The sequence below is a fragment of the Pipistrellus hanaki genome (assembly GCF_964339955.1).
Source record: "Pipistrellus hanaki genome assembly, chromosome: 4".
Classification (NCBI taxonomy): Eukaryota; Metazoa; Chordata; class Mammalia; order Chiroptera; family Vespertilionidae; genus Pipistrellus; species Pipistrellus hanaki.
The window spans coordinates 14,004,235-14,030,686 of NC_140506.1; the positions used below are offsets into that span (position 1 = coordinate 14,004,235).

Below are 26,452 nucleotides of genomic sequence, written 5' to 3' on the forward strand. Positions count from 1 at the left end.
CTCATTAAGATAAATAGATTTGAAAAATCAACATTTTATAAGCTTAAAATTTTTATCTGAATTACTTGATAAAATAATTCAGGAAACAATAAATGCAAATACCTTGGTTTTGCTCTCACAATATTAAGACACTGGGAGCAGTGGTATCAATGTATTAGACAAGCCTGGAAGGACAGTGCCATGGGACCTGGCCTCATCAGGAACTATTTAGAGACCTGAAAGAGAAAGAAAAACCCAACAAATAAATAGTTTATAAAAAAAGAAATATAGCAAGAGCCCATGAGAAAAGTCCAAGCAACATATAAAAATAAATCAAAGGTATAAATCCTAGAATCTATGAGAAAACATTGGAGAACACCATATATATATATTCCCAATCAAATAATAAATGAACCAATAAATTGAAGCCTGTGATTGTAGAAAATAAAGCATTGAATTATAAATAATTTGGTTCAACAAAGAAAAAGTCACTGTTACTATAATTTTTGATAATATTTGTCAGCCTCTGCACCCATTGGCCCAATTAGCCGATTTCCAATTTTCTATAGAACAAACTTCTGGATTCTTATTAAAACCTTAAATTCTTCCATAAAGTATCAAATAGAAACCTACTTCAAAATCATGTGAAAAAAATTATAAAAATCAGAAATGAATTCTTTAGCTGCCATTCCAGAAATAGATTTTTCAATGGCCGCTCCAATTTCTAAAAGCCATAGACTCTACCATATAATTTACCATAGAATGATGCCCAGAGTAACAATTATTTCCTCTCTTATTGTTTTTTAATTACCAGTAATAAATCATACTTTATTTCCCCCGTAAGATTTTTCCTAAGTGAATCACAGAACATTAGAGCAAGCAAGAATTTGATAAAGCCAGAGTTAGTCATATCATGAATTTCACACATGCATTACCCTTTTTTAGTAGAACCAAGGCCTAAGTAATTCTCTCACCTCTAGGAGCATTTTTAATCATACCCAGCACAAAGCACCAACTACTCAGCCATGAGTTTGTAGCTGATGAGATTTGCACTCTGAATGACTTTTAAGGCATGGATGTGATTTCCATGCCTTGTACAGGGTTTATTTTTTTCAGGTTAATAACGCTCTTTTTAGAATTCAAGTGCACAGAAAGTTTAACTGCAAGCCTTAATAAATGTTAACTGTCCTTGTGCAGACCATCATGGGGATATGATTATAAGATGACCAGAAAACTTCATTTAATTGGGACCCAAAGGCACTCCACTCCAGTGACCCTGCTTTCTCTATTGGTGTCCAAATGGAAAAGGTCCCATGCAGCTGCCTCCCATCCTGTCCCTTCCAGCCTCTCTCTCTGTGCCTGTGGGGCGCATGGTGACAGTTTTATATTGGTTTTCTTGCTTCCACATGTGCTTTTTTCTCCCCTTAGAGCATATGTTTAATATTTAGGACAGGACAGGATGTTTAAAGTTATGAAGTTATCAGTTTGTTTTCCTTAGAAGGCACAGATGCCCCAACATGCGAAGTCCCAGAGCTCTTAATGTCCTCATAGCAGAAAGTGCCCACCATTGCATCTATGTTTACACAATTATTATTACCTAAATGGCCTAATGTTTTGATCCAGCACATTTTCACCATTTGCTGCCATTATGTTGACAGAAGACAACTGAATAATATACAAAGAAAAAAATCAATGCTTTGATTAAAAGAAAAATGTGTCCAGATGACTTGAGGAAGTTTCTCCAATGAGCTTTCCACATATACTACTTTCATCTGTCCGGATGATCCCAAACTATGCCGTAATTGGTGATATGGGTATTCAGTGCCTCAGTTTGAGTGGAGCGCTTACTCTTAATGTTTTTGTCATCTTTGCTAATCTTTGATCTTACTAATTTATTAAGGGTATTTTAAAACCAAATGAGCAAATATAACTACAAAATTTTTAAGGAAAACTCAAGACACCAGCCAGGGATATCATGTCAGAGTGTTCACATTTGCTGATAAAATATAGTATTTTAAGTTCAGAATTAAATTTATGAAGGTAGACAAAGTGGTCCATCTATGCGAGCAGGGTGGTGATCTCAATATGGTTTGGAGGAAACAAGGGAAGAATAAAGAGGGCAGAATGGAGGGGATGAGGTTGCCTCCCAATCTACTCATGAGCCCCTACCCTCACCCTGATCCATGTCACAAGATCAAGAGATAGCTTCCTAGAACTATAGCTTACTGAATAGGAAAGTATACAAAATACAGTAGTTCCTCCTTATCCACAGTTTCTATTTCCGTGGTTTCAGTTACCCACAGTCAACCATGGTCCAAAAATATTAAATGGAAGTTTTCAAAAATAAACAATCTCTGTTTCAAATTGCATTCCACTCTGAGTAGCATAATTAAATCTCATGCAGTCCTGCTCCATCCCACCTGGGATGTGAATCCTCCCCTTGTCCGTATGTCCCCACACATTAGTCATTTAGTAACCATCTCAGTTATCAGATTGGTTATCAGAAAGACAGTGAGCCACATTCACATAATTTTTATTATAGTATATTGTTATAGTTGTTTTCTTTTATTAGTAGTTATTGTTGTTCATCTCTTACTGTGCCTAATTTATAAATTAAATCTCATCATAGGTACGTATAGGAAAAAACATAGCATAGTTAAGGTTTGGTATCCCCTGGAAGTCTTAGAGCGTGTCTCCTGGGATAAAAATGATGAGCCAGCCTGGCTGGTGTGGCTCAGTGATTGAGCTCTGACCTATGAATCAGGAGATCATTGTTGGATTCTCTGTCAAGGCATATCCCTAGGTTGTGGGCTCAATCTCCAATGTGGGGTGTGCAGAAAGCAGCTGATCAATGACTCTCTCTCATCATTGATGTTCCTACCTTTCTCTTTCCCTTCCTCTCTGAAATCAATATAAATATTTTTTAAGAAAAAATAAATGATGAACCAGAATCTACCATTCTGTTTGCTTTATAAGTTTCAAATTTGGTTAAAAGGAAACTAAAAGCACAGTTGAACAGAAAATAACCCTGGATAGAATCATCTCCAATGTTTCAAATATATACTTCCTCCCCTACCAATTCCCAACCTCCACTCCAAGCATTTTTTTTTTTTTTAATGATCTTGGGACTAAGTGGGAGCTTTAAATACTAGTATGGATTAATTCCACAAGTTATCAAGAGGAGCTAAGTTTTAGATTTATTTTTTTAATCTTGGTCCAAATACTGTTAAGAGATATATTAAAAATATAAACATATATATATATATATATATATATATATATATATATATATATATATAGTTGTTTTTATTATATATATACCTTTCTAAAGAGAAATATGACCCAGAAATTATAGATTGGTTGAAAGATGGGTGAACTGGAAAGTTAATGAAAGGTCCTCATTCTACAGAAAAATCACTATGAGTTGGTGTGGAAGGTTTTCCCAGAAGTATTTCACTTTTTTTGAATTCTACTCTGCAACTGAATTGCCAAACGGTTATTAATTTCCCTTTAAAATAAGGGCTTCCTAAAAAAGATTGCAATTTAAGTTTTGAACAATTACATAGTACATAGTCTAGAATGGGGACCATGTGAGCCAGCCATGTAAAGACCCATCCCCCAAGAGCCAGGAGTCCATCTAAGAGTCAGTTTTTGTGCTTCTGAATAGTGGTTTTTTCACTGCAAATCCTCTACCCTGTAGGATGGCCCTGGGATCTCTCAGGAGAGATTATGAACTTGGACTGTAATAGGCTCAGGGGACTGACTCCACATGCAAAATGTGCCAGGTCAGTGACAGGTACTCATCCACCCACCAGGATACAGAGACCCCTAGCAGGTAAATTAAGCAAAAAAAAAATTTTTTTAATCCTCACTCGAGGCTATTTTTCCATTGGTTTTTAGAGAAAGTGGAAGAGAGAGGCAAAGACAAATAAATATTGATGTGAGAAAAACACATTGATTGGTTGCCTCCTGCACATGCTCAGCCAGGGCCTGGGGTCAGGAAGGAAGCCTGCAACCAAGGCGCCTGCCCTTGACCAGAATCGAACCCATGACCTTTCGGTTCACAGGCTGATGCTCTATCCACTGAGCCAAACAAGCTAAGGCAATAAAGCAATTTTAATGTACTAAGTTCCTTTAGTTGTTATTTTTTCTATTTGACAATACAGTCTAGAGAGAATGAGATGTTTTCCTGAGATCATTTGGCCATTGGTTTTCCCAGGCATTTAAAAATGACAATAGGGATACTGCATGTATGAATCAATATTTATATAGAACTTAGGACAGTATCTTGTACATAATAAATCCTTTATACATATTTTTACATTAAAAGAAATTATTGTAAATAATTTAAACAATGGTGAATTACATTTTCAACTGGCTAAGGAAATGCAAGGATTTGCTCTGCTTTAAGAACATTCTGATGAATTATTGATCTTTTACATGTTTATATGTTTAGTGCAATTTCTCTTCTTTCTCACCAGAAAGTTGAATTTGTGAAATAGACTGCTGCTCCCTGTGGGACCTGCTTTTGCTGTGAACTGAAAATTTATAAGTTTCTCTTTACCAATTCAATAATATACTAGGAGTCAAGCTTTGAAAGATGCAAACGTTGGAATTTTGTAACTGTTCATGGGGAAATAAGGCAAAAGCATTATCTGACAATTGAAAATAGAAAGTAATTAAGGCTGCCATATAAAGTGCAACTTGAAGGTTGAAAATATAGATTGCTGGTCTTTCCATGAAAATCTGTGTGTTTCTGCTCTTTTCAAGACAAGAGCTGGCTCACTGCCCCAGCTTTGCAAAGTGACTCTGGAGGACAATGAATAGATATGACTGCCTCTCCCACACTCACTGTGCAAGAAAAGCAGGTTTTGATCACTACAAGTGATGTGTGGATCAGTTGGGGGGAAGGGTGTTGACAGGGCTGGAAGAGTTCCTGTTCCATCTTTGGTGATTAAACTTTAACAGAATAAGTCTTAAAATTCAAGGCAATGTACAAGAGTTATTCTTTTTTATTTATTGTGTATTTTATGTTTTTTTTGTTTTGGGGTTGGGGGGGGCGGTTACTTTATTTTCATTGTTGAAACTGTTATAGATGTCCCTATCCTCCTCCCTTTACCCATTTATGTTTTAATATGATTAAGAGTGAGCAATGATGTGAGTAATCTATATTAGCAAGTATCATGAAAACAAAAGCACTGAGAATCTGGCTCTCGGGCTCTTCCGATGATGGGTGCTACAAGAGATTGTTTTTGTGTGTGCCGGTGTCTTTTTAAATATCTTCTGAGTAGATTAATCTTATTAAGTTAAGTGTATGTACAGCCTTCAGCCTAAATTCAGTGGTGGGGAAGAGAAAAAAAGACCTAAAAATAAAATGTTGATGAAGCACAGCAGTGTTCCAATTTCTTCAATCTGAAACATCTGTCTCTTCCAAGTAGTTCCTATAAAATATTTCCAACCAGAACCAAAAAGAGACTGAAAGAGATTTGGTCCAAGCAATGGGCATACCCTTTGGTGCAGTAGCTGAAAGCTTTCTGGGTGGCTGAATCCAGGTGAAGCTCTGGACTGACTCAGACATCAATGAGAGAGCACCTGACCTCAGGTGCTCACAGTCTAGTGGATGGAGAGACACTGTGTGTAAAAGGCTATGGTGCAGACATGTTTGAATTCAAGGGAAACAATACAGCCTGGGTGCATCTGGCAAGGCTTGACTGAGAAGCCCACGTCCTACCTGGGACTTGAGAAATAACTGAGAATCCACCAGTTAGTCTGGAGGAATACACTGTCTGGGCCTGGAGAATAACATGAGCAGAGAGCTCAGATTTGTAAATTTGGGGGGTTAGGCCAGAGGCTATCAGAGAAATGTTAAGGATGAAGCCCTTGGGGAACCCCAGTGGATTAGAGGTTTGAGCAAACAAGACCTGAGAAGGAAAAAAAGAAAAACAGAAGAGAGAATGGTGGTGCAAGAGCCACGGGAGACATTTCAAGGAGAGAGCAGAAAAACATATTTATTAAGTAAATTATGAGAAAGGGCTTTCACAATGATAATATTCTTATACCAATAAATGCAAAGGCTATATTTTGCTCACCCAGTGTTAGTATGTTATGCGCTAATTCTGGATCTTTATTATTATTCCACCCTCTTCTTCTCCCCAACCCCTCCTGCTGACATGAAAAACATTGCAAAGGTTTCTGGAGATAACAGTAAAGAATTTATAAAGATGGCACTATGCCAGGGAACCCAGAATAACATGCCCCTAAAAACATACCCCGAGATCAGGAGGGTGCAGAATGTCTTCCCTACGAAGTCCTCAGTAGAGGTTGTATCATCTTTCTTCGATGCCTCTGCCAACAATGTCACTTTTTCCATGGAGTCCACCTAACTACACTGAGAAGTGGATGGAATTATGTCCACTTTACAAAAGGGGAACCTGTAGCTCATGGATTTCATTGACCTGCCTCAGAGAATGCCAGTAGCACATAGTAGAGCAGAAGAGAAAGGAATCCAACTTCATCTCTTCCATGTTCTTTCCACCTGAACAGCATTTCCTGAACTTCAGACACTTACAAATGCTATTATGATTGTTATATCTACTCATCCCCTACACTATTATTCACTCAATATTTTTAAAAGTAAACATCAACTTAATGTTTACTTTGAAAAACCAAATGTTCCAACATTACTTACTTGGAAAACCAGTATCATTTACCATAAATAGAGGATGATTGTTAAAATAAAAACAAACTCCAATGAAAAGTAAAAACCCAAAGTAGTAAGAATGTTATCAAATGCTAGCTATATGCTGCTATCTGTCAATGACCTTGAACCTGAAGCCTGGTTTTATTTTATTTTTTTAAAGGAAGATTAATAAATGTTGAAAAGGATTCTAAAAGTATGCTCTAGCCGAAACCGGTTTGGCTCAATGGTAGAGCGTCGGTCTGCGGACTGAAGGGTCTCAGGTTCGATTCCGGTCAAGGTCATGTACATTGGTTGAGGGCACATCCCCAGTAGGGGATGTGCAAGAGGCAGCTGGTCAGTGTTTCTCTCTCATCGACATTTCTAGCTCTCTATCACTCTCCCTTCCTCTCTGTAAAAAATCAATAAAATATATTTTTTAAAATAAAAATAAAAGTATGCTCTACCCCTGCCTTTTGAGAAGGTTAGCATCTAACAGCATGGTATTCTCTCTCAGATATTAAACATCCTGCTTTTCATTGGAAAAATAAATTGGATACAATCATATCCCTTTGGCATGTTACATTAAGAAAAAGGAGAGTACCAAGAAGTTATCTTTCAAGGCTGAGGAAAGCCATAATAAGGCTGATGAATTATAATAATCCAGGCTCATAGTTTCTGAGGCCACCTGATATTTTGTCAAGCATAAATTTCCTAAAATTTTAGATACTTATCTTGCAGAGTCGAAAGATGCCATTCTGTACATTTCATTGGTTATATTTATGACTTCTAGAACAATGTGACTTAATAGTTTCCTTAGCAATAACTAATTTCCTTCTATAGGAGCTAAAGGGTAAAATGGAATCCCTGCTCTCAGTTCAGTTCAGAGTCAGAAACTGGATAACATGGTGGCCAGGCATAGAGACGGAGCCAGGCATTGGACTGGCCCATATACTCTGATATTAGAGAAGCCTCTTCCTCCTCCTCAGGATATCAGGGATCAATCACCATAGCTCCACCCTCATGGGACTAGTCCAGGTGACTGACAAAGCAGATGTTTTGTTCTTGGACAAAGTCTTAGTCATAATTTGATCCTGGGGTGATGTTACCAACAAGATCCCTAGAATCTTTTTTTAATATATTTTATTATTTTTTTTACAGAGAGGGAGAGAGATAGTTAGAAATATTGATGAGAGAAAAACATCAATCAGCTGCCTGCTGCATACCCCCTATGGGGAATGTATCCAGCAACCAAGGTACATACCCTTGAATGGAATCGAACCTGAGACCTTTCAGTCCACAGGCTGACACTCTATCCACTGAGCCAAACCGGTTTTGGCAAGAATCCTGGAATCTTGAAGGTAAATCCTCCAGGGAAAATGCAAGATAATCTGGTCTATATACTGTAGATTTCCACTTTATAGCAACCAATTCCTGAAATAAGCCCTAGGTGTGTATGTAAAGTGGACCACATTAAGAAAAAATATTTTGAAATAAAACAAGAAGAAAAAAGATCCTTCAGGTGGTATTTTTCTTCACTCGCTGAGTTTTATAGATGTATTTTTTTAAAGCTTGAGTTTAAGCTAAGAAAAGAAACCTTGCTTTTTATGGCAAGAGCTCTTGAGTAGAAAGACCACTTATAATGGAAAGCATCTTGCACCAAAGTTTTGGTAATCAGAGGGGGAACACGCAGAGTAGCTTTGTAAATTTTGACTTTGAAAGGACAGTGTAATGTAAATATGACTTCCTAGAGTGTAAACAGCAGCGGTTTGAAAATAAAAACTTGTACAAAACAGGCAGCTATCTAGTTAGAAGAAAATGTGTCTAATAAGCATGTGTGTATGAGATGCCTTGAATATTTTCTACTATACTGTAATTACTAAAGATGTAAAATTTCCAGGACTCTGAACCCATGAGAAAAAAGTTTATAGGATTTTTTTCCTCCCAGAAAAAGACGGCTATGCTTTTTGGTATTCTTTACATATTTAAAGTAACTTAAGGACACAAACCATAGTGCTCTCATGTAAATTACATACTTAGAAATGTTTTCAATTATTAAGGGATCCACAAGCTCTTAAAATTTAAAGAATCAACAATCTCTTAGACCTGTGGTCGGCAAACTGTGGCTCGTGAGCCACATGCAGCTCTTTGGCCCCTTAAGTGTGCCTCTTCCACAAAATACCACAGCCTGGGTGAGTCTATTTTGAAGAAGTGGCATTAGGAGAAGTTAAGTTCAAAAAATTTGGCTCTGATGACTAAAGAGTTTGCCGACCACTGTCTTAGACAAGGGTTAAAAATATCAATATAAAAAGTATAATTATATTTATTTGATTTAGGATCTCTATTGTGTTATAGATTATATACTTTTTGAGAAAATCCAAAATCTCAACAGAAATATTACTTAATTACAAAGCTTGTCACTCACTACCGGGAGCTTCTGTATCCACTGTCTTCAGCTGACACTTACGAAAACTGACTTTTTTTCCAGACATGTACAAACTTTTCTATCCTTTACCATCCTGGATTTTGTGTGAGTTGGGTGCATTCACAGTATGGAGTCATTTTTCTCTCTCCCTAAAGGATTGGAGAGGTCAAAGTCTAGGTGGAGGATATCTTTCAAGGGGACTGTGATGGGTGCAGAAAGGAGATGGGCTAGAAACATGCTTTATAATCCAGTCAAGTGCAAAAACTCCTCCCTTCCTAGACCCCTGCTGGGCACTTAGGCTGCAGTAACAATGTGTGTTAAATGGTCCAATGAAGGAAGGAATCATTACTTTCTTTTCTGCCTATTAATCTGTATTCTCAGAATCTGCAACAGCCCAGGGACTTTAACACACAGTCTCTATCCCTGTGTATTTCTTGCAGTCCATCTGTATATTTTTCTACAAATATCAGTGCTATTTGGTTGGGTGTTTTTTCATTGTAGTTCTATTTCAATCTTTTGAATATGTCCACCTTCTCAATATCATTAAGAGACACAGTTAGACACAAAATTCATGTCCTATTGAAAAAGTGCATGATCGTTTCTTCTTTAAATTTTTCCATTCTGTTTTCATGATACTTGCATGTTTATCTCTATCTTTCTTTAAGTCTTACACATTCATAACTGGCAACTACTTTTCTAATCCTTATATTTATAATTAACCAGACCTGTCCTTTTTTGCAAAATTTTCCTCTAATAGCTTTGTCTATCTTTCTGTCCATTCTTCCATGTGCTCATCCACTCTATCACAAAATAATCTGTAGAACCTACCTTTAAAAGATTACATTATTGCCCTAACTGGTCTTGGTCAATGGATAGAGCATCAGCCTGTGGACTGAAAGGTCCCAGGTTCAATTCCAGTCAAGGGCATGTACCTTGGTTGCGGGCACATCTCCAGTAGGAGGTGTGCAAGAGGCAACTGATTGATGTTTCTCTCTCATTGATGTTTCTAACTCTCTATCCCGCTCCCTTCATCTCTGTAAAAAAAAAAAAATAATAATCAATAAAATATATATTTTTAAAAATATTACATTATCAATTCATGTACTTATTCTTGAAAAAAAAAAGTTTGCTCAGAGAATGTCTACAGGGAAAACAGTGGTCTTGGTAGATAAAAAGGCCTCTTGCCTTTTGGAAATATTTTATAAGTTATGAAGATATATTCCTCTCCTGAGAGTTTGGATATTCCTTTTGCTGACATTCCAAGGGGCATCTTAGCTTCACATATATGATTGAGAGCCTTTTGTGTATACCTCCTTGCAATGTTTCCTGCCAAGGATGCTTTGTCGGTGATATCTGCTCCTGTGGTGATGTGGATGCCACTGAAGCAGCAGGCAAGCAAGGCTGTTCAACAGACCACCATGTGCCATTTCATTATGAGCATCAAGTCCAGTTACCAAGAGGACTTCTGAGATTTTTAGGATACTTGATGCAGCCATCAATGAATTTAATGCTTGATAGAAACTTTTGGAAATATATATATTTCACTTAGCACATATTGCAACTTCTGTTATTTTTCCTGCTCAAAATAATGTCTGGCAGTATGGAGACCTTCCAAATACTATCCTTCATTCACCATTTGCCTAAGGGAGAAGGTATAGAAAGATATAATATAATGGCTAAGTTTTATATAAATGTATACAATGTGTTAAAATTAGCAACAATATCCTCTCAGAGTTATTGCCAAATTGTGTTTTAACCCAAAACATAACACCTTAGTGATACAGGCAGATTTTGCCCTGAAGACATCAGATAGGTAGGAATGGGTATTCAGATATGAAAATAAGTTCGTACCTACAAAATGTTCCAAATTCATATTCTGAATTCTTATTCTTTCTCTCTGCTTCATTTATATTACAATGTCATAATATTTTTGGGAAGTTGAGGTATCCCTTTCCCCACTGAGTGCTGGAGTTGATGTCCTAACAATAGCTTGAGGAAAAAATTCTTATTTCTTTTCTTGTGAATGGTTTAAAATACACCTGGGATATAAAAGTACATTGCCAAGCTAGAAATTGTAATATTTTTAAACATATAAGTATTTTCATTTAAATCAAGACATTTATGTGCACCTACTATGTACCATAAACCATATCAGATACCGCCAGGCACACATAATAAAATGATTTAATTATGGTTTTAAAGGAGTTTTTAATGTAATAGAAGGCAGTAATGCTGTGCAACAACTCAAAATTTTAGATCATACATCTGTGACTTCATCTGGGCACTGGTTGCTCCCAGCAGGGCTTGGTTGAGCTTGACTCTCAGCAGCAGGTTGGAGCCAGTTCTGTCTGCTCCATTGGCTTCTCCTCATCCTAAGATCAGTGGACTAGCCAGGCATGCCCAATCACACCAGTGGCTTTGGGCACATCACTTTCCCTGCAATTCACTGACCAGAGCAAGTCATGTAGCCAAGCCCAGCATCACTAAACTAGCGAGCTATACTCTGTCGGAGAGGAAGTATAAAATCTCATGACGAGGGATGTGGAATATATGAGGGATGCAAAATTGAGAAAAATAATACAATCCAAGCACACTAGGGAAAGATACATTCACAGATACCTAAATAATGAGGACTCAAAGGGAAAGGAATTGATTATGTCCCAAAGACACCAAGAAAGTGTTCTTAGAGGGGAAGGCATTTGTGTTCAGTCTCAAAGGGTGTTTGTATTTCAAGGGGTAGGCAGCGAGGTAGAGAAGACAATAATTCAAAGATGCTCTCTGAGCAAAGTTGTGGATATGTGAAGGGCATTTTCAATGTTAAGGTTATAAAGCAGTAATCTAAAAGAAGAAAATTATTGCAGTACAAAAAATATAAGCATATGAAAACTACAAATAGACACTCAGTGGAGATGTGGGTGTCAGAATTCTATGTGTTGTATGTTATTACTGGGAGTTATTTGAAAAAAAAATGAGTGTTTGAAAAGTCCCAAGATATGAAATGTGGAAAGGTACACAATGATAGAGTTTTTAAGTCTTTAGAGCTATAATTGGAGCTGGAAATGACTTTGAATTCATCTAGCCCAACTCACTATTTCAGATGAAGAAATTTCTATTTTGGAGAAAAAAAAACTACTCGCTCTCACTCTATCTTTCAATCTTTTAAAGGTAGGCTCTATGTGTGTGTGTGCGTGCGTGCAAAAAAACATGTAATAATTAGAGAAAATAAATGTCTTCCTAGATGAATATATCCATTATAATGCAAAATATATAAATACATTTGTAGAGAATAAATTCTTTCTCATGCATATATATTGTGATAGGGATATGAAGTGAGCAGACTCCTTATAGTAGTATTCTGAAGAACATAACTCCTCATAAACTTAACACCACTGTGTCCTCCTCATCATGTGATCGGTTTGGTTCCAAGGACCAAATTTAACTCACATTATTTTTTTTTTGAGGTTTTTTTTTTTTTTTAATATATTTTATTGATTTTGTACAGAGAGGAAGGGAGAGAGATAGTAGAGAGTTAGAAACATCGATGAGAGAGCGTCATCGATCAGCTGCCTCTTGCACACCCCCTACTGGGGACATGCCCGCAACCAAGGTACATGCCCTTGACCAGAATCTAACCCGGGACCCTTCAGTCCCCAAGCTGACACTCTATCCATTGAGCCAAACCGGTCTCGGCTTAACTCACATTATTTAAATGCAAAGGGAAGGGGTTATTAATATGGCCATGTGTACTCAAGGCTTAGAAGTACCAACCGGAAATCTAACAAAGGAAAGGGGTGCTCCTCAGACCTGAGTCCCCTCATTTGGGGTTCAGTTATTAAAAGATGGGGGTGGGGAGCAGATGCTAGGGGGCAGGTGAGGGCAAAGATAGCAAACTTTTTCTACACCCACTGAAACTTCCGTTCTGAAACTCATGCTCCTTGTTTGTAAATGAAGCATATTTTCTGCAAAACCGAAATATAATTAGGAAACTAAATCAGTTTGTGTTCATGATATATGAAGTGTCCCTCTATTATAGAAATAATGAAACTTTGAAGTTGTGCCCTTTAGATACTCACCATTAATTGTAGATCAGAGGTCAGCGAACTATGGCCCTGAGGCCAAACCCAGCTGGTTTGTTCTTACAAAACAAAGTTTATTGCCGCTACCACGCCTATCCCTTTACATATTGTTTATAGCAGCTTTTTGCACAACACTGAGGTTGAGTAATTGCCACCAAGACTGGGCCCATATGGCCTGCAGTGCCTCCAATATTTCAGATCTGGCCCCTTAGGGAAACGTTTGCCCATCCCTGGTGCAGAAGATGAGCTGCTCTGGATGGGTATCCGTGGAATGGAGGGTCACCCCACATTTGCCTCCTTCTGCCAGGCCATCACTAACCCTTTGCTCTCTCTCCTTTGCCAGACTCCGACCTGAGCATGCGCACCCTGAGCACGCCCAGCCCAGCCCTGATATGTCCACCGAACCTGCCGGGATTCCAGAATGGAAGGGGCTCCTCCACCTCCTCGTCCTCCATCACGGGGGAGACGGTGGCCATGGTCCACTCGCCGCCCCCGACCCGCCTCACCCACCCGCTCATCCGGCTGGCCTCCAGGCCGCAGAAGGAGCAGGCCAGCATCGAGCGGCTCCCGGACCACTGCATGGTGCACGTCTTCTCCTTCCTGCCCACCAACCAGCTGTGCCGCTGCGCCCGCGTGTGCCGCCGCTGGTACAACCTGGCCTGGGACCCGCGGCTCTGGAGGACTATCCGCCTGACGGGCGAGACCATCAACGTGGACCGCGCCCTCAAGGTGCTGACCCGCAGGCTGTGCCAGGACACGCCCAACGTGTGTCTCATGCTGGAGACCGTGACGGTCAGCGGCTGCCGGCGGCTCACCGACAGGGGCCTCTACACCATCGCCCAGTGCTGCCCCGAGCTCCGGCGCCTGGAGGTCTCAGGCTGTTACAACATCTCCAACGAGGCCGTGTTTGACGTGGTGTCCCTCTGCCCCAACCTGGAGCACCTGGACGTGTCAGGTAAAGGGCGGCCAACCTCCCACCAAAGAGGCCTTCCCAAGGCACCATCCAAAAGCAGTGTGCCACGTTTGCCACCTTGGGAGGGGCCATTTCTTGATGACCATTAAAGATGGAGAGTAGCCTAAACCGGTTTGGCTCAGTGGATAGAGCATAGGCCTGCGGACTGAAAGGTCCTGGGTTCGATATCGGTCAGGGGCATGTAACTTGGTTGCAGGCACATCCCCAGTAAGGGGTGTGCAAGAGGCAGCTGATGGATATTTCTCTCTCATCGATGTTTCTGACTCTCCCTCTCTTTTCCTCTCTGTAAAAAAATCAATAAAATATAAATTTTTTAATTATTTTTTTTAAAAAAGATGGAGAGTAGGTGGGAAGGAGCTAACTTCCAGAGAAGCTATCTCTGTGTAATAATGATGCTGGAGGCCAGGGATATCTCTTCCATAAATAATGTCCACTTCTTAGGAGAACTAGGGGCATCTTTGGTCTGGCTCTCCCAAGTTAGCATGACTTTTCAATGTCTGTTCTCCCCATCACTCCTAGTTATTTCAGAGCAACCATATGTCATGGGAACCAAGTATCCAACCACAGGACCAGGTCCTTATGTCCCTGGGTTACTGTTCTGTAGAGCCTGAGAGCTGTGCTGTGGGCCGTGCTCATGATTGCCATTTTGCAGACATTGGAGAAAACCCATCCTGGCCAGTGTCTTCTTATAGTTCACCCCAAGTCTCCTCACCTGTGGGTTGATTTTGTATCTTTCTTAAGCAAAACCCTCAAATTACATAGTGCAAACGTAAGGCCTATTGAGTTGGGGCCTTTAGTTCTTTTAAAACCTGAGGGAAATCCCAGCATGGCTGCTCTGCTCAAAAACCTCTTTCAGGCAGGAAGAATCAAAACCCAGACTCACCCTTTGGCGCCAGATGTGCATCTGGCCAGACTAACAGCTTCTCTTTATCTCATCTGTTGCCCAGAGAAAAGATGAACATTCGAGAAGCTAAAGTGTGTAAGATGCATCAGGGAGTTAAAGAAACGAACAGCAGGAGCCACAACCTCGGGGATAGTTGGGGAGGGGTCAAGAAGTAAAAACCACTGGGACCAGCAAATAAACAGAATTTGGGATTTACAAGCATCTGAGGTAAATGATACCCTGAAGAAAAAAAAAAATAGCAAAAAAACCCTGAGGTAAAAGCCAGTTCTCTTCGTTTGCTCTCTCTTTCAAAAGCCGACATCTGAAAATATTTCAGATGACAGTCAATTACTTTTTGCAGATTCTTTCCCTTGCTGGCAAGCGACTGTTTGCTCCCCGCTTCAGCTGGCGTCGGTACAAAACCATAGTAACCGTATGTTCAGTCCTGAGCAGCCATCAGCATAATGAAGCAGGAAACCGAGAGGTTTTCTTACATTTTTTTCCCTCCAAGGAATTCTGGAAAGAGAAAGCATTGTGATGTGGTGGAAACTAATTTCAAAACCTTGTGATTTGGGACAATTCGCAACTTCCTCTAGATGTCTTTCATCTTCAGTTAAAAAAAAAAAAAAAGACAAGGGATGGGATTCTAACATTCTAAGATTCTGGGCATTGTGGACCTCTTTTATAAACACCTCATTTTCTTTTCCTTCCTCCAATAAGAAAATGATTTCTTTTTGGAGCCCCCGTCTTCATTGAAAAGACTCCCCATACAGCTCTGATACAGGCTGCAAGCAATTATGCCCTCTCTTTTGGAGTCCTATTGAAATTCAATGCAAAAACTACTTTGGCTAGTTAAGAATGGAAATACCTGGGCTGCTAGCCTGAGTGAGTAGGTCCTGCTTAGCCCCTTTCACTAACTGGTATGTAAGTCTTAATGCCCTTCCTCTATGCAGTGTTTCCCAAACTTTTGACATATGTGTACCCCTTCTATAATTTTCGTAACGCTGAGTACCCTTCGTACTCATGAGATCGTAGAATTAGGTGCAGCTAAGCACGGTGCAGTGCATATCCCCACCAAACTCCGGTGCAGCGTGTATCCCCACCAAACTCTTCCAGTACCCCTGGGGTATGCGTACCACACTTTGGGAAACACTGCTAGTAATGTGACTTTTTGGAAGTCCATATGTATTTGTATAGGGCCCAATATGTCTCCCAAAGCCCTCCTGTAATATGTGTACATCAAGCATGTCAAACTCAAAGGCTAACACGGGCCAAATAAACAAAGTTTAAGTTTATGTGGGCTGCAAAAAAAAAAAAAAAAAAAGCTTCGATATTCATAGAAACCTGGGTGCATTTTGAAAAGTATAGTATATAAAAACAAAAAGAATAAGAATAATGATAACATTAATGTTTTCTTCCTGACACTTGGCTTCTCTTCGTCTGCTCCTATCTTTCCTACTTCAGGGGAAATCTTGTTCGCAGTGATTACTTTCCAAACTGACCCATGGTGAATGTCCATGATTCTGGATCTGGCAGGAGACTTATTTCCTTTCATAATTGTAAATAACTGCTCACACCATTATATTGGCTGGGCCGCATGTGGCCTGCGGGGCACAAGTTTGACATGCTTGGTGTACATAGAGCCCATAATGAGGGGAATTTGTAACTTGCCAAAATACAGAATTTCAGATATTGGCCAGGGGAGGGTGGGGAGAGAGGGGAGAGAGGGGTTTTCAGGTAGATGGACTTGAAAGATCTAACAAGCCATAGGATGAATTTGTTATCAGAGAGGTGCCCTCCATTTCTGAGAGAATCTGCGAATTGCCTTACTGATACCGGGAGCAGCCAGAGGGCTGCCAGAGGTGATCTCATCTATGTCTTATTCTCCTTGGTTCTTACAGCTGGCCTCTGACAGTGTCCACTTTCTCAAAAGCAATAAGCTTGACTGTGGAAGACTCATTGCTGGCCTAGATCTTAATTCTCCCATCCCAGCAATGCAGAAAATGCCCATCTTGAAAGTCATCTTTTCGAGTCTTGAAAATAACTATAACTAGCTGTAGTGTTTCCTTAATTATCACATATCACCTTTTATAAATGTTTAACCAGGGTTCTCCAGAGAAACAGAACCAACAGAGGATCAGGCGTTGAGAAACTTTGCCGTAGTCTGGCTGTATAAGTAACACTCTGACCGAGGCTGAGATGTCCCCTCTTTAAAAAACAAAGATTATAAAGGATGATTTCTAAGGCTCTCGCTGTGTCTATAATGTATGACTGCATGAAATAGCCATAGATATCACCTACGGAGCCATGGACCAGTTTCTTTTCAACCCAAACTTAGCAGATCTGAAAAAATTAAGACTAACATTAAAATTAAAAATTATTGATCTAAAGTAATATAAGCATATCACAATAGTTTATTTACCAAAACTGAGCTAAACCAGTTATTTCATTAAATTTGGAACTAATTTTAAAAAACAATGCCTAAATTTCCTTGGACCAAATACAGTATCTTTCCTGGATTTTGCTAGATATTTTAACTATCTATGGAACAAAGTTTGTCATATACTCTTGAAAAACAAAGTACCTTCCCAGGTGTCAGAGACGGGCAGTCACTACAGTGTACACATAAATTCAATAGAAGCAGTAGTACAGTCAACCTAGAAAAAGAAAGTCAAAACAAAGGAAGATTTCAAAGCCAAAATTCAGAGATACCAACCGCGGAGCCTGCTGGAGCAGCATGGGCCACCTCTGAAGAGTCGCATCTTTGTTCTCCAGTGTTGCATTGTATGCTTTACTTCTTCCTGAAATTCTTTGACTTGGTAGCACGTGGCTTTTGAGCCATGTTATTCCCAGGACCTGAATTTTACACGCATTTCCTGGGCAGCCTGCCAAAAAGTGGGAGGAAAGTCCCAGCTAGCACTCTTGTGCAGCTGCTTGGAAGTCTTGGATGTAAGTGAGAAACACAGAGGTGCCCAAGGTGAGGCACCTGGCTGAACACATGCCAGAGGGATTCGGGTAGAGCAGAGAGAAAGTGGGCAGTCTATGTAATGTAATAAGCTATATCTACATATGCATTTATTTATATACTATATAGACTATTCATACCAATTATTTATACTTACACACTAAAAATATACTCTGCATTTTTACATGATAACATATAGTGAACTTAATTACACAATGAAATAAGTGTTTCATATATTATACACTGAGTGGCCAGATTATTATGATCTCTGAATGCATAATAATCTGGCCACTCAGTGTGTGTGTGTGTGTGTGTGTGTGTGTGTGTGTGTGTGTGTGTGTGTATGAGGCCCAGTGCATGAATTTGTGCATGGGTCGGGTCTGGCCAGCCTGGCCAGGGGGGAGGGGACATGGGCAGTTGGCTGGCCTGCTTGCTGGTCAAACTCCTGGTCGAGGATATAATTTGCATATTAGCCTTTTATTATATAGGATATACACTGAGTGTCCAGATTATTATGCATTCATAGATTATAATAATCTGGCCACTCAGTGTATATAAGTATATAATAATGATATATATAGTGTAAATATGAATATAATCCATACACATGCATGTTCTTGGGGGGGAAAGGATTAGAAACAATGCTTAGAGAGGCATCAAAAGAAATCTTTCTGAACTTAAATTTCCATATCTGTAAAATGGACTGTTTCAAAAATCAGGTAAGAAAATGTTTATAAAAACTCTCTGTAAATTTCATAATTCAACACATATAAAAGGCATTATAATAGAATATAGACAACTGTTTTACAATGTAAGTATACAACAGCCAGGGTTCAGGTTTTGAGGACATTTAAATGTAAGAAATTGGATTCTTCTACCTGATCTGCCTATAGAAGACTCTATTCACTCTATACGTCATTCATTCGTTCATTCTACAGATACTTAGCACCAATGTGATGCAGGTGTGAGGGAAACAGCAATGAACAGCCCAGAGTCCCTTTTCTCAGGAGCTGACGTTCCAGAGTGGGGACAGTGACAGAGACAGAGCGCTGTGAATGAATGGGAGCCAAGCAGGGGAGACTGGGTCACACAGGGTAATTACTGGTAGAGAAGAATTGCCCAGTAAACTGACAGGTGCTGAGAGACCTAAGGAAGTGGGATGGGCTCATGGAGATCTGAGGGAGCCCAGTCCAGTACATGGACCTGAAGCAGGAGAGAATGTGACAAGTCTGCAAAGAAGCAAGGAGGCCAGTAGGTTCGAAGGAGCAAGTGCTACACTCGAGTGCACAGGGGGCAAGTCCTTGAGGCCCCTAAGACTGTATTTTACTCTGGGGTATGGGTGTCATTCAGAGGCTTTGAGCAGAGTGACATGATTGCAATTCTGTTTTCTATAATCTTTCTGGCAGCTGTGAAGAGACTAGAAGGTCAGGGGTGAGGCAGGACAGGGAGACTGTGTGAGAGGCTAGAACCGTGGTCGGCAAACTGTGGCTCATGAGCCACATGCGGCTCTTTGGTCCCCTGAGTGTGGCTCTTCCACAAAATACCACGGCCTGGGTGAGTCTGTTTTGAAGTGGCATTAGAAGAAGTTTAAGTTTAAAGAAATTTGGCTCTCAAAAGAAATTTCAATCATTGTACTCTTGATATTTGGTTCTGTTGACTAATGAGTTTGCCGACCACTGGGCTAAAACAATAATCCAGATGACATGATTATTCTTCTTTCACCCAAGAGGATTGAATTGAATCCCCAGATGGTCACCTTGTTAGACTAATAACTACCTGTATTTCCCATAGAGTATTCAGAGTATGTCCCTATCCATTATCTGACTGCATCCTCATTTTATCTCCCTATATTGGAGGCACACCAGCTGTTCATTCCTGTTATAAGAGAATCTTGAGGTAGAAAAGTTAAGCCTCTTGCCTGAAACCATAAGAAATAGACTTGAATCATGTGTGGCTCCCAGTCAGAGCTCTTTCAGCCAAACCGAGGTCTGGGCCAAGCCTCCTTCTCTCTCATCTCACACTTCTTTGGACCAGAGAGCTACCAGGCACTATGGGGAAGAAGTAGCCTTTACTGAGCTCCCAGGACCAGGACAGGATATTTGCACGTGTCTCATTTCTTCTTCACAGCCACCTTTCAGGGACCGTCAACATCCCCATTTTAAGACAAAGGAAATACTCAAAAGGCTTGACTTGCCCAATGTGTACCCAGTAGAGATGGATCTGGAATTAGAACCATGGCTTTTCTGATTCTAAAGCTCGAGAACCACCCCCTTAAACTCAAATAATCAAAACAGTTTTTTGATGTTTGTTTGTTTTTTAATCAATGAACAGGGAGAAGGCATCCTTGCTTTCCTTCTCTGTCGGGGCCCAGTAGGGGAGGGGGTCGGGCTGTGGGAGGGCAAGAAGCTATGACATCCCCACCCAGGGCAGCCCCTCCTCCCTCCCTCCCCATCCCCGCGGTTGCTCTGAGCCTGTGTTCTGTCTCTCTGTGTAGGGTGCTCCAAAGTGACCTGCATCAGCTTGACCCGGGAGGCCTCCATTAAACTGTCCCCCTTGCATGGCAAACAGATTTCCATCCGCTACCTGGACATGACGGACTGCTTCGTGCTGGAGGACGAGGGCCTGCACACCATCGCGGCGCACTGCACGCAGCTGACCCACCTGTACCTGCGCCGCTGCGTCCGCCTCACCGACGAGGGCCTGCGCTACCTGATGATCTACTGCCCATCCATCAAGGAGCTGAGCGTCAGCGACTGCCGCTTCGTCAGCGACTTCGGCCTGCGGGAGATCGCCAAGCTGGAGGCGCGCCTGCGGTACCTGAGCATCGCGCACTGCGGCCGGGTCACCGACGTGGGCATCCGCTACGTGGCCAAGTACTGCGGCAAGCTGCGCTACCTCAACGCGCGGGGCTGCGAGGGCATCACGGACCACGGCGTGGAGTACCTCGCCAAGAACTGCACCAAGCTCAAGTCCCTGGACATCGGCAAGTGCCCCCTGGTCTCGGACACGGGCCTGGAGTGCCTGGCCCTGAACTGCTTCAACCTCAAGCGGCTCAGCCTCAAGTCCTGCGAGAGCATCACGGGCCAAGGGCTGCAGATCGTGGCGGCCAACTGCTTCGACCTGCAGCTGCTCAACGTGCAGGACTGCGAGGTGTCGGTGGAGGCCCTGCGCTTCGTGAAACGCCACTGCAAGCGCTGCGTCATCGAGCACACCAACCCTGCCTTCTTCTGAAGAGACGGCTCCCGGCCCTGCAGGTGCTGCTTTCCTGCAAACATGAACAGGAGGAAGTGTGTGTGTGTGTGTTTTAAGGCAGCCATGTAAGCACCGACACCTGCTCATAACAGCTCTTTCTTCCAGGAAGGCATCTGGCTTGTGTTTTCTTCTACTGTCTCGGGGGCAACAGAGGTCATAGAAAGGAAGGGGTGGGGTGGGCGGGACAAAGGTCTGTTGCAGGAAAGGGTTTTGTGGGTCAGGTCAGGTAGTTGGCAAGGAAGTCTCTGTGCTCACAGAAGGTGTACCTCAGAAAGCTGATTCGATGGCTTTGGAAGCATCCCCTTCTGTCTCTGTCTCCTCCTGATCCCATTTCCAGGGTCCTACACCCCCACCCCTCATTTCCTGGCTTCTCTACTTCCAACAGCAACCATAACACATTATCAGAGTAATGATGCTCTCCTCACCCCCTCCCCCTTAAACTGCTTGACTGGCCTAAGCCACTCTACAATCCCACACCCAAGCAAATTCTTGTTAAATCCATGCCACAGCGCCTGGTGGGTACAAAGTACTTGCAAACCTGTTTAGAGAATCTCTTGCATCAAGCAGCATGGTGCAGGAGGAAAGACCTGCCTTTGCCCCCAACTCTGCTGCCAGTGGGCTCTGTGATGTCAGGCAAAGCATCTGACAGCTCTGGGCTTCGGCTACCAGCATTAAATAAGAGGCCATCCAGCTCCAGGATTGGCTTCATGCCCAGGTTAGGACTAAGGGAACTGAGATGCCAATGAACAGAAGTACTTTAGCCTAGAGCAGTGGTCGGCAAACTCATTAGTCAACAGAGCCAGATATCAACAGTACAACAATTGAAATCTCTTTTGAGAGCCAAATTTTTTAAACTTTAAACTTCTTCTAACGCCACTTCTTCAAAATAGACTTGCCCAGGCCATGGTATTTTGTGGAAGAGCCACACTCAAGAGGCCAAAGAGCCGCATGGGGCTGGCGAGCCACAGTTGGCCAACCATGGGCCTAGAGCACAAGAGGCATCTACTGCCTCTACCAAGAGTGTAAGTCCTATGGATGCCTCAGGAGATTCAGAAGTGCTGACGCCAGTGTCCTCTGTGCCCTTCACTCCATTCCGAGTATTATCCCCATCCCTGTTTGTTTGGATGGGTGAGTCTCCTGGGCATCTTCTCCCATCCTGCCAGATCACCCACTTCCTACCACCAAGACATTCCTAGCCACAGCAAAAGCCCGCATCCTTCAGTCAAGCTGATCTTTCAAACGGGGAGTTTTCAAATGGAGGAAAGGCCCTCACAGTTTTTAACTAACAAGCACATGTCCTGCAGTGCACATGTGGCCTGCATCAGGCACATCTGCCCTGCAGCTGGCAGGAACAGGCACCTTGGTTCGTTGTCATTCAGATCACATTTCTACTTTTCTCATCTATTTATTTCTTCGTGCATCCCGACTCCACCGCATGAAGCCCACTGGAGTTAAGTCATAGTGTTTTGTTGTGCAGATTGCCACCTTGTGTGCCTTCCCCTGTGGCCGTCTGCATGTTCTTTGCCGAAGAATGCAGGGCAGGCTTCCAGGTGTTCATATACTGTTCACTCGAAAATGCCAGGCAAATGAAGAGGGGACACGTTGATAAGGCTTTTGGCACTGGTTCACCCGCCAGGCCCTTGGAATAAAACATTCAAATAACTGCCAAGTATAAATTTTAAATGGTCCTGTTTGGATAGAAATCCATTTGCTAGCCTCATTCATGTGAAATCAGGATGCCAGGAGGAATTCCATTGCTTATTTTCATGTAATTGAGTTGCCTTTTGTTAATAAACACATGATCTTTCCCAAATTATGCTCTGGCCGTGCCCCTCCTTCATCACTGTTCAAACCACTCATCCTTTCTTCCTAAAAGTGTCCACCATCCAAACCCAGAACCTCTGCATCAACAAGGCAAGCATGTGGAATTTGTCTCAGATCAAGCTTACACACCACTCGACAACTGCACTCCCACTGTAGGCTCCCTGCTTTCCTTTGTCTTGTGTTGGGAAAGAGATAGAGTGAGGTGGTGTCTGCCCATGCATCATATGAAATATGGTCTTCTCTGCAGTCAACATCGTCAACAACTTAGATGTGCAATTCAAGACCATGGGATTGGATGGGGTGGGGGATGAATTGTTTGGCTGGGGATAGTATCTAGTGATAGCCATAGAGCTTAGCGCCATAATAGGGGTTGAAGATAGCATTCCCCTGCTCTGTGACTTGTGACCTTGTCTAAAGTCTCAGAATTTGAGTCACAAAGGATTGTCCTAACCCTTGGCACTGGGGTCTTCCAAGTGAGCTGTTTTCATACTCGCAGAATTAAATAGCAGATCCAAAATGGTTCCCTGAACCAGAGAACGGAAGTCGCAATACAAATATTTTTATCACCACCACCTAACCACAATCATCAAAACTGTCTTCCAAACATGAGACAAAAACCAACTTCCATACTGATTGCCCAGCACATACTGTCTTTCCCAGTTTCTCCTTTTTTCTCGGCCTTCTTTTTCATTCTGCTTCCCCTTAGGGTATGAATCCATGACAGAGGTTACTGGGGAAATCGCTCAGCAGATTTTTAGAGACCAAACAAAAGGCCTCATAGGAAATTTATCTGTTTTAAAACTGCTTCCTTCCTGCCTCTGCTAAATTGAATGCTCATTGTTGTTTGTTTTTTTTAATTCTAATGTTCAAATCACTGCGTGCTGTATGAATCTAGAAAGCCTTAATTTACTACCACCAAGAAATAAAGCAATATGTTGGTAATTGGGTCAAGCCTCATTTACTATCCTGGCTAGAGGAGCATGATGTTCAGATGGGACACTCAAAAGTGAGCAAGAAACTTGCCTTATGTTGAAGTGGAGAGCAAGCCAGGTCACTGCAGCTGTTGTCCCTGTGAAGTTGCATCCACGGTTTTGTCATTTCCCTTGGCTCAGTGACTTTGGCTGAAAATTAGCAAATAAGTGAAAAGTCTTTACCTTTCCAGTTTAATTTACATCTTAATTCCTTAATCCACATTTGCAGCCAGATGTATTTTGGAATTCATAATTTTTTACATTTTACAAAGCTATCTGGCATATTTTGTAACAGCCCTGGCAGACTCTGGCACAGCACCCTTATTCAAACATGCTAATATTTCTGCATAAGATTATTGCAAACTCTAAATAGCTTGCATCCCTTCCGGTCAGGTTCTATCACCAAATTAATTTGTGCCAAACATAATGGGGGGAAAAAATTCTATTTTTTCAGATCTTTCTAGATCAGAATTATGGATAAGTAATTGTGCACCTAAATGTTATTCTCCAGGCACCAGTTACAAACATTGGAAACATCTTCAAAATTATGTTAACCATTAGTTGTTATAAGTTTTAAAAAAGAAAATTTTTTTAAAGTCTTAGAGCATTAACACCTGGAAGGTTAATATGGCAGCTCGATCTAAACAGAAAAAAATATCAATCAGTTGGAAAAAGAGAAATGCCAAACCTCTGTTCAGCCAAACCCTTAGATCTGAGAGATCAATATGGTAGAAAGCAAGTACTGAGAGATGAAAGGCAAATTTCATCATTAGCAAGTAAAAAGGTTTTAAGAGATATCAATTTTAAATCTATTTGTCCTCAACCTTCTTATCACCCTATGTCAGCTGCTTAACGACTCCCATTTAAACCAATAGGACTGTTAACGTTCAGAGCATTAACTTGAAGTAGCCCTTAAACTTATCATGCGGTCTCATTAAGATCCCAGAATAAGGCTAGCAGTAAATTAAATGCATTTGTCCTTTACATTTACAATTGTTCAGAAGTAGAACATGTTTTCAAAAAGTTTGGTATCCAGGAACATGCAACAGGAAACCAAAAAGATGGAGTGTTTTAAGGGGAAAAGTAAAACATTGCTTTTACCATGTCTAAATTTTCACAGAGAAGTCACCAAAAGTGGTGCATTTGTTCAATAACTGGCAATAATGGTTAGTTCAGAGACAAATTAATTTAATAAAATGCTAAATAGACAGTAGAGAGAATATTTAAAGACTAGGTAAATATTGCCGTGAAAACATTCATGCAGAAAATCTGTGAAACAAATTGGTTTTCCAGGTGCTGCTAAACAAATGGTTTCTTTTTTATTCATACACAAGTGGTTCTTACTGTTCCAGGAAGGAGATGGGACAATGGATGCTGATGCTGTCATTGAGACTTACCTGAACAAAGAGCAACTCAGGAGGGTTCAGTAAGATGACCACCAGGTGGGCAAACCTGTTCACATAGGGAAGAAATCCTAATATATAAAAACCCAGGGTCCATAATTACCAACCAAAGGCTCAACCGAACACTGGAAGTCAGTCCTACAGTCAGTGCTGGGCCATGGGTGTGGTGACCCAGCACTGACTGCCGAGGGGACTCCTTTTTAAAGGATGAGGACATTCTATGAAAACAACACTGAAGCATCATTTCTTGGACAAATTCTATGAGCCTCAGAGCATTTTGACTCTTCTCCCACATAGCATATGCAATAGCACGCCACACACCTGTGACCTGTGATCACGATTTTCCCTGAATCAAGCTTATGGGGAGGATGACAGCAGCTCCAGTCTTCAATGATCCTTGGATTCTTCAGCTAGCATGGCTGCTCTTTTGTATCATTCTAATTGGTATGAATTTAGGATGGGAATGGTCAAAATAATTGAGGTTCCCCACCTTACCATGTCCTTTTATTGAAAACCAAGACTATGTCAGTAATTTAAGTAGGTAGTCCAAATAAGATTGATTAGGTAGCCATCAAAATTGCCAAGAAACTGATTTTACTTGTAAACCCATTAAGGTTGGGTTCTTTGAAACCTCAAATTTTATCTGGATGTGACTGTGAAATTTTCTGCTCACAGTGACAGTAAACTAAACGATGAAAGCCATTAGAAAGTGTGATAAGGCTTTTAATCCCTTTTTCCCTATGTCACAGGCAACTATCCTTATGATTTTTAAAAACCCAAATGTCTTCCAAAGTCAAAGTAGGCTTATTAAGCTCATTTCCAGATAGTCACACAATAGATACAGGGGAGAGGGTTCCTAATTACAGAGATTAACCAGTAATTGGTACTTCCTTCTTCTCCAATCTTCTAACCACACTATCTACCAACCACTAAAGAATACAGCTGCCCTCTATAAAGAAAGCCTAAAAAAAAAAAAAAAAATCCCAGGTTTCCCATTATGAATGTATTCTTCATGGGTGTGTTTA

General features: G+C 41.1%; 1 protein-coding gene across 2 annotated transcripts in view; it reads left to right on the forward strand.

Moving 5' to 3' along the window:
• Positions 1–23,995, forward strand: part of FBXL7 (F-box and leucine rich repeat protein 7) — a 289,171-nt gene extending 265,176 nt beyond the window's left edge. Inside the window, exons 3-4 of one of the 2 annotated variants that reach the window (XM_084881650.1) lie at positions 13,500–14,111; positions 20,546–23,995. In XM_084881650.1, the coding sequence (XP_084737776.1) occupies positions 13,500–14,111; positions 20,546–21,285 (1,352 nt within the window). In that variant the 3' untranslated portion in view covers positions 21,286–23,995. Of the gene's footprint in view, positions 1–13,499; positions 14,112–20,471 lie in introns of both variants that reach the window. The other variant, XM_084881651.1, reaches the window with a different exon arrangement.
• Positions 23,996–26,452: the final 2,457 nt, after the last annotated feature.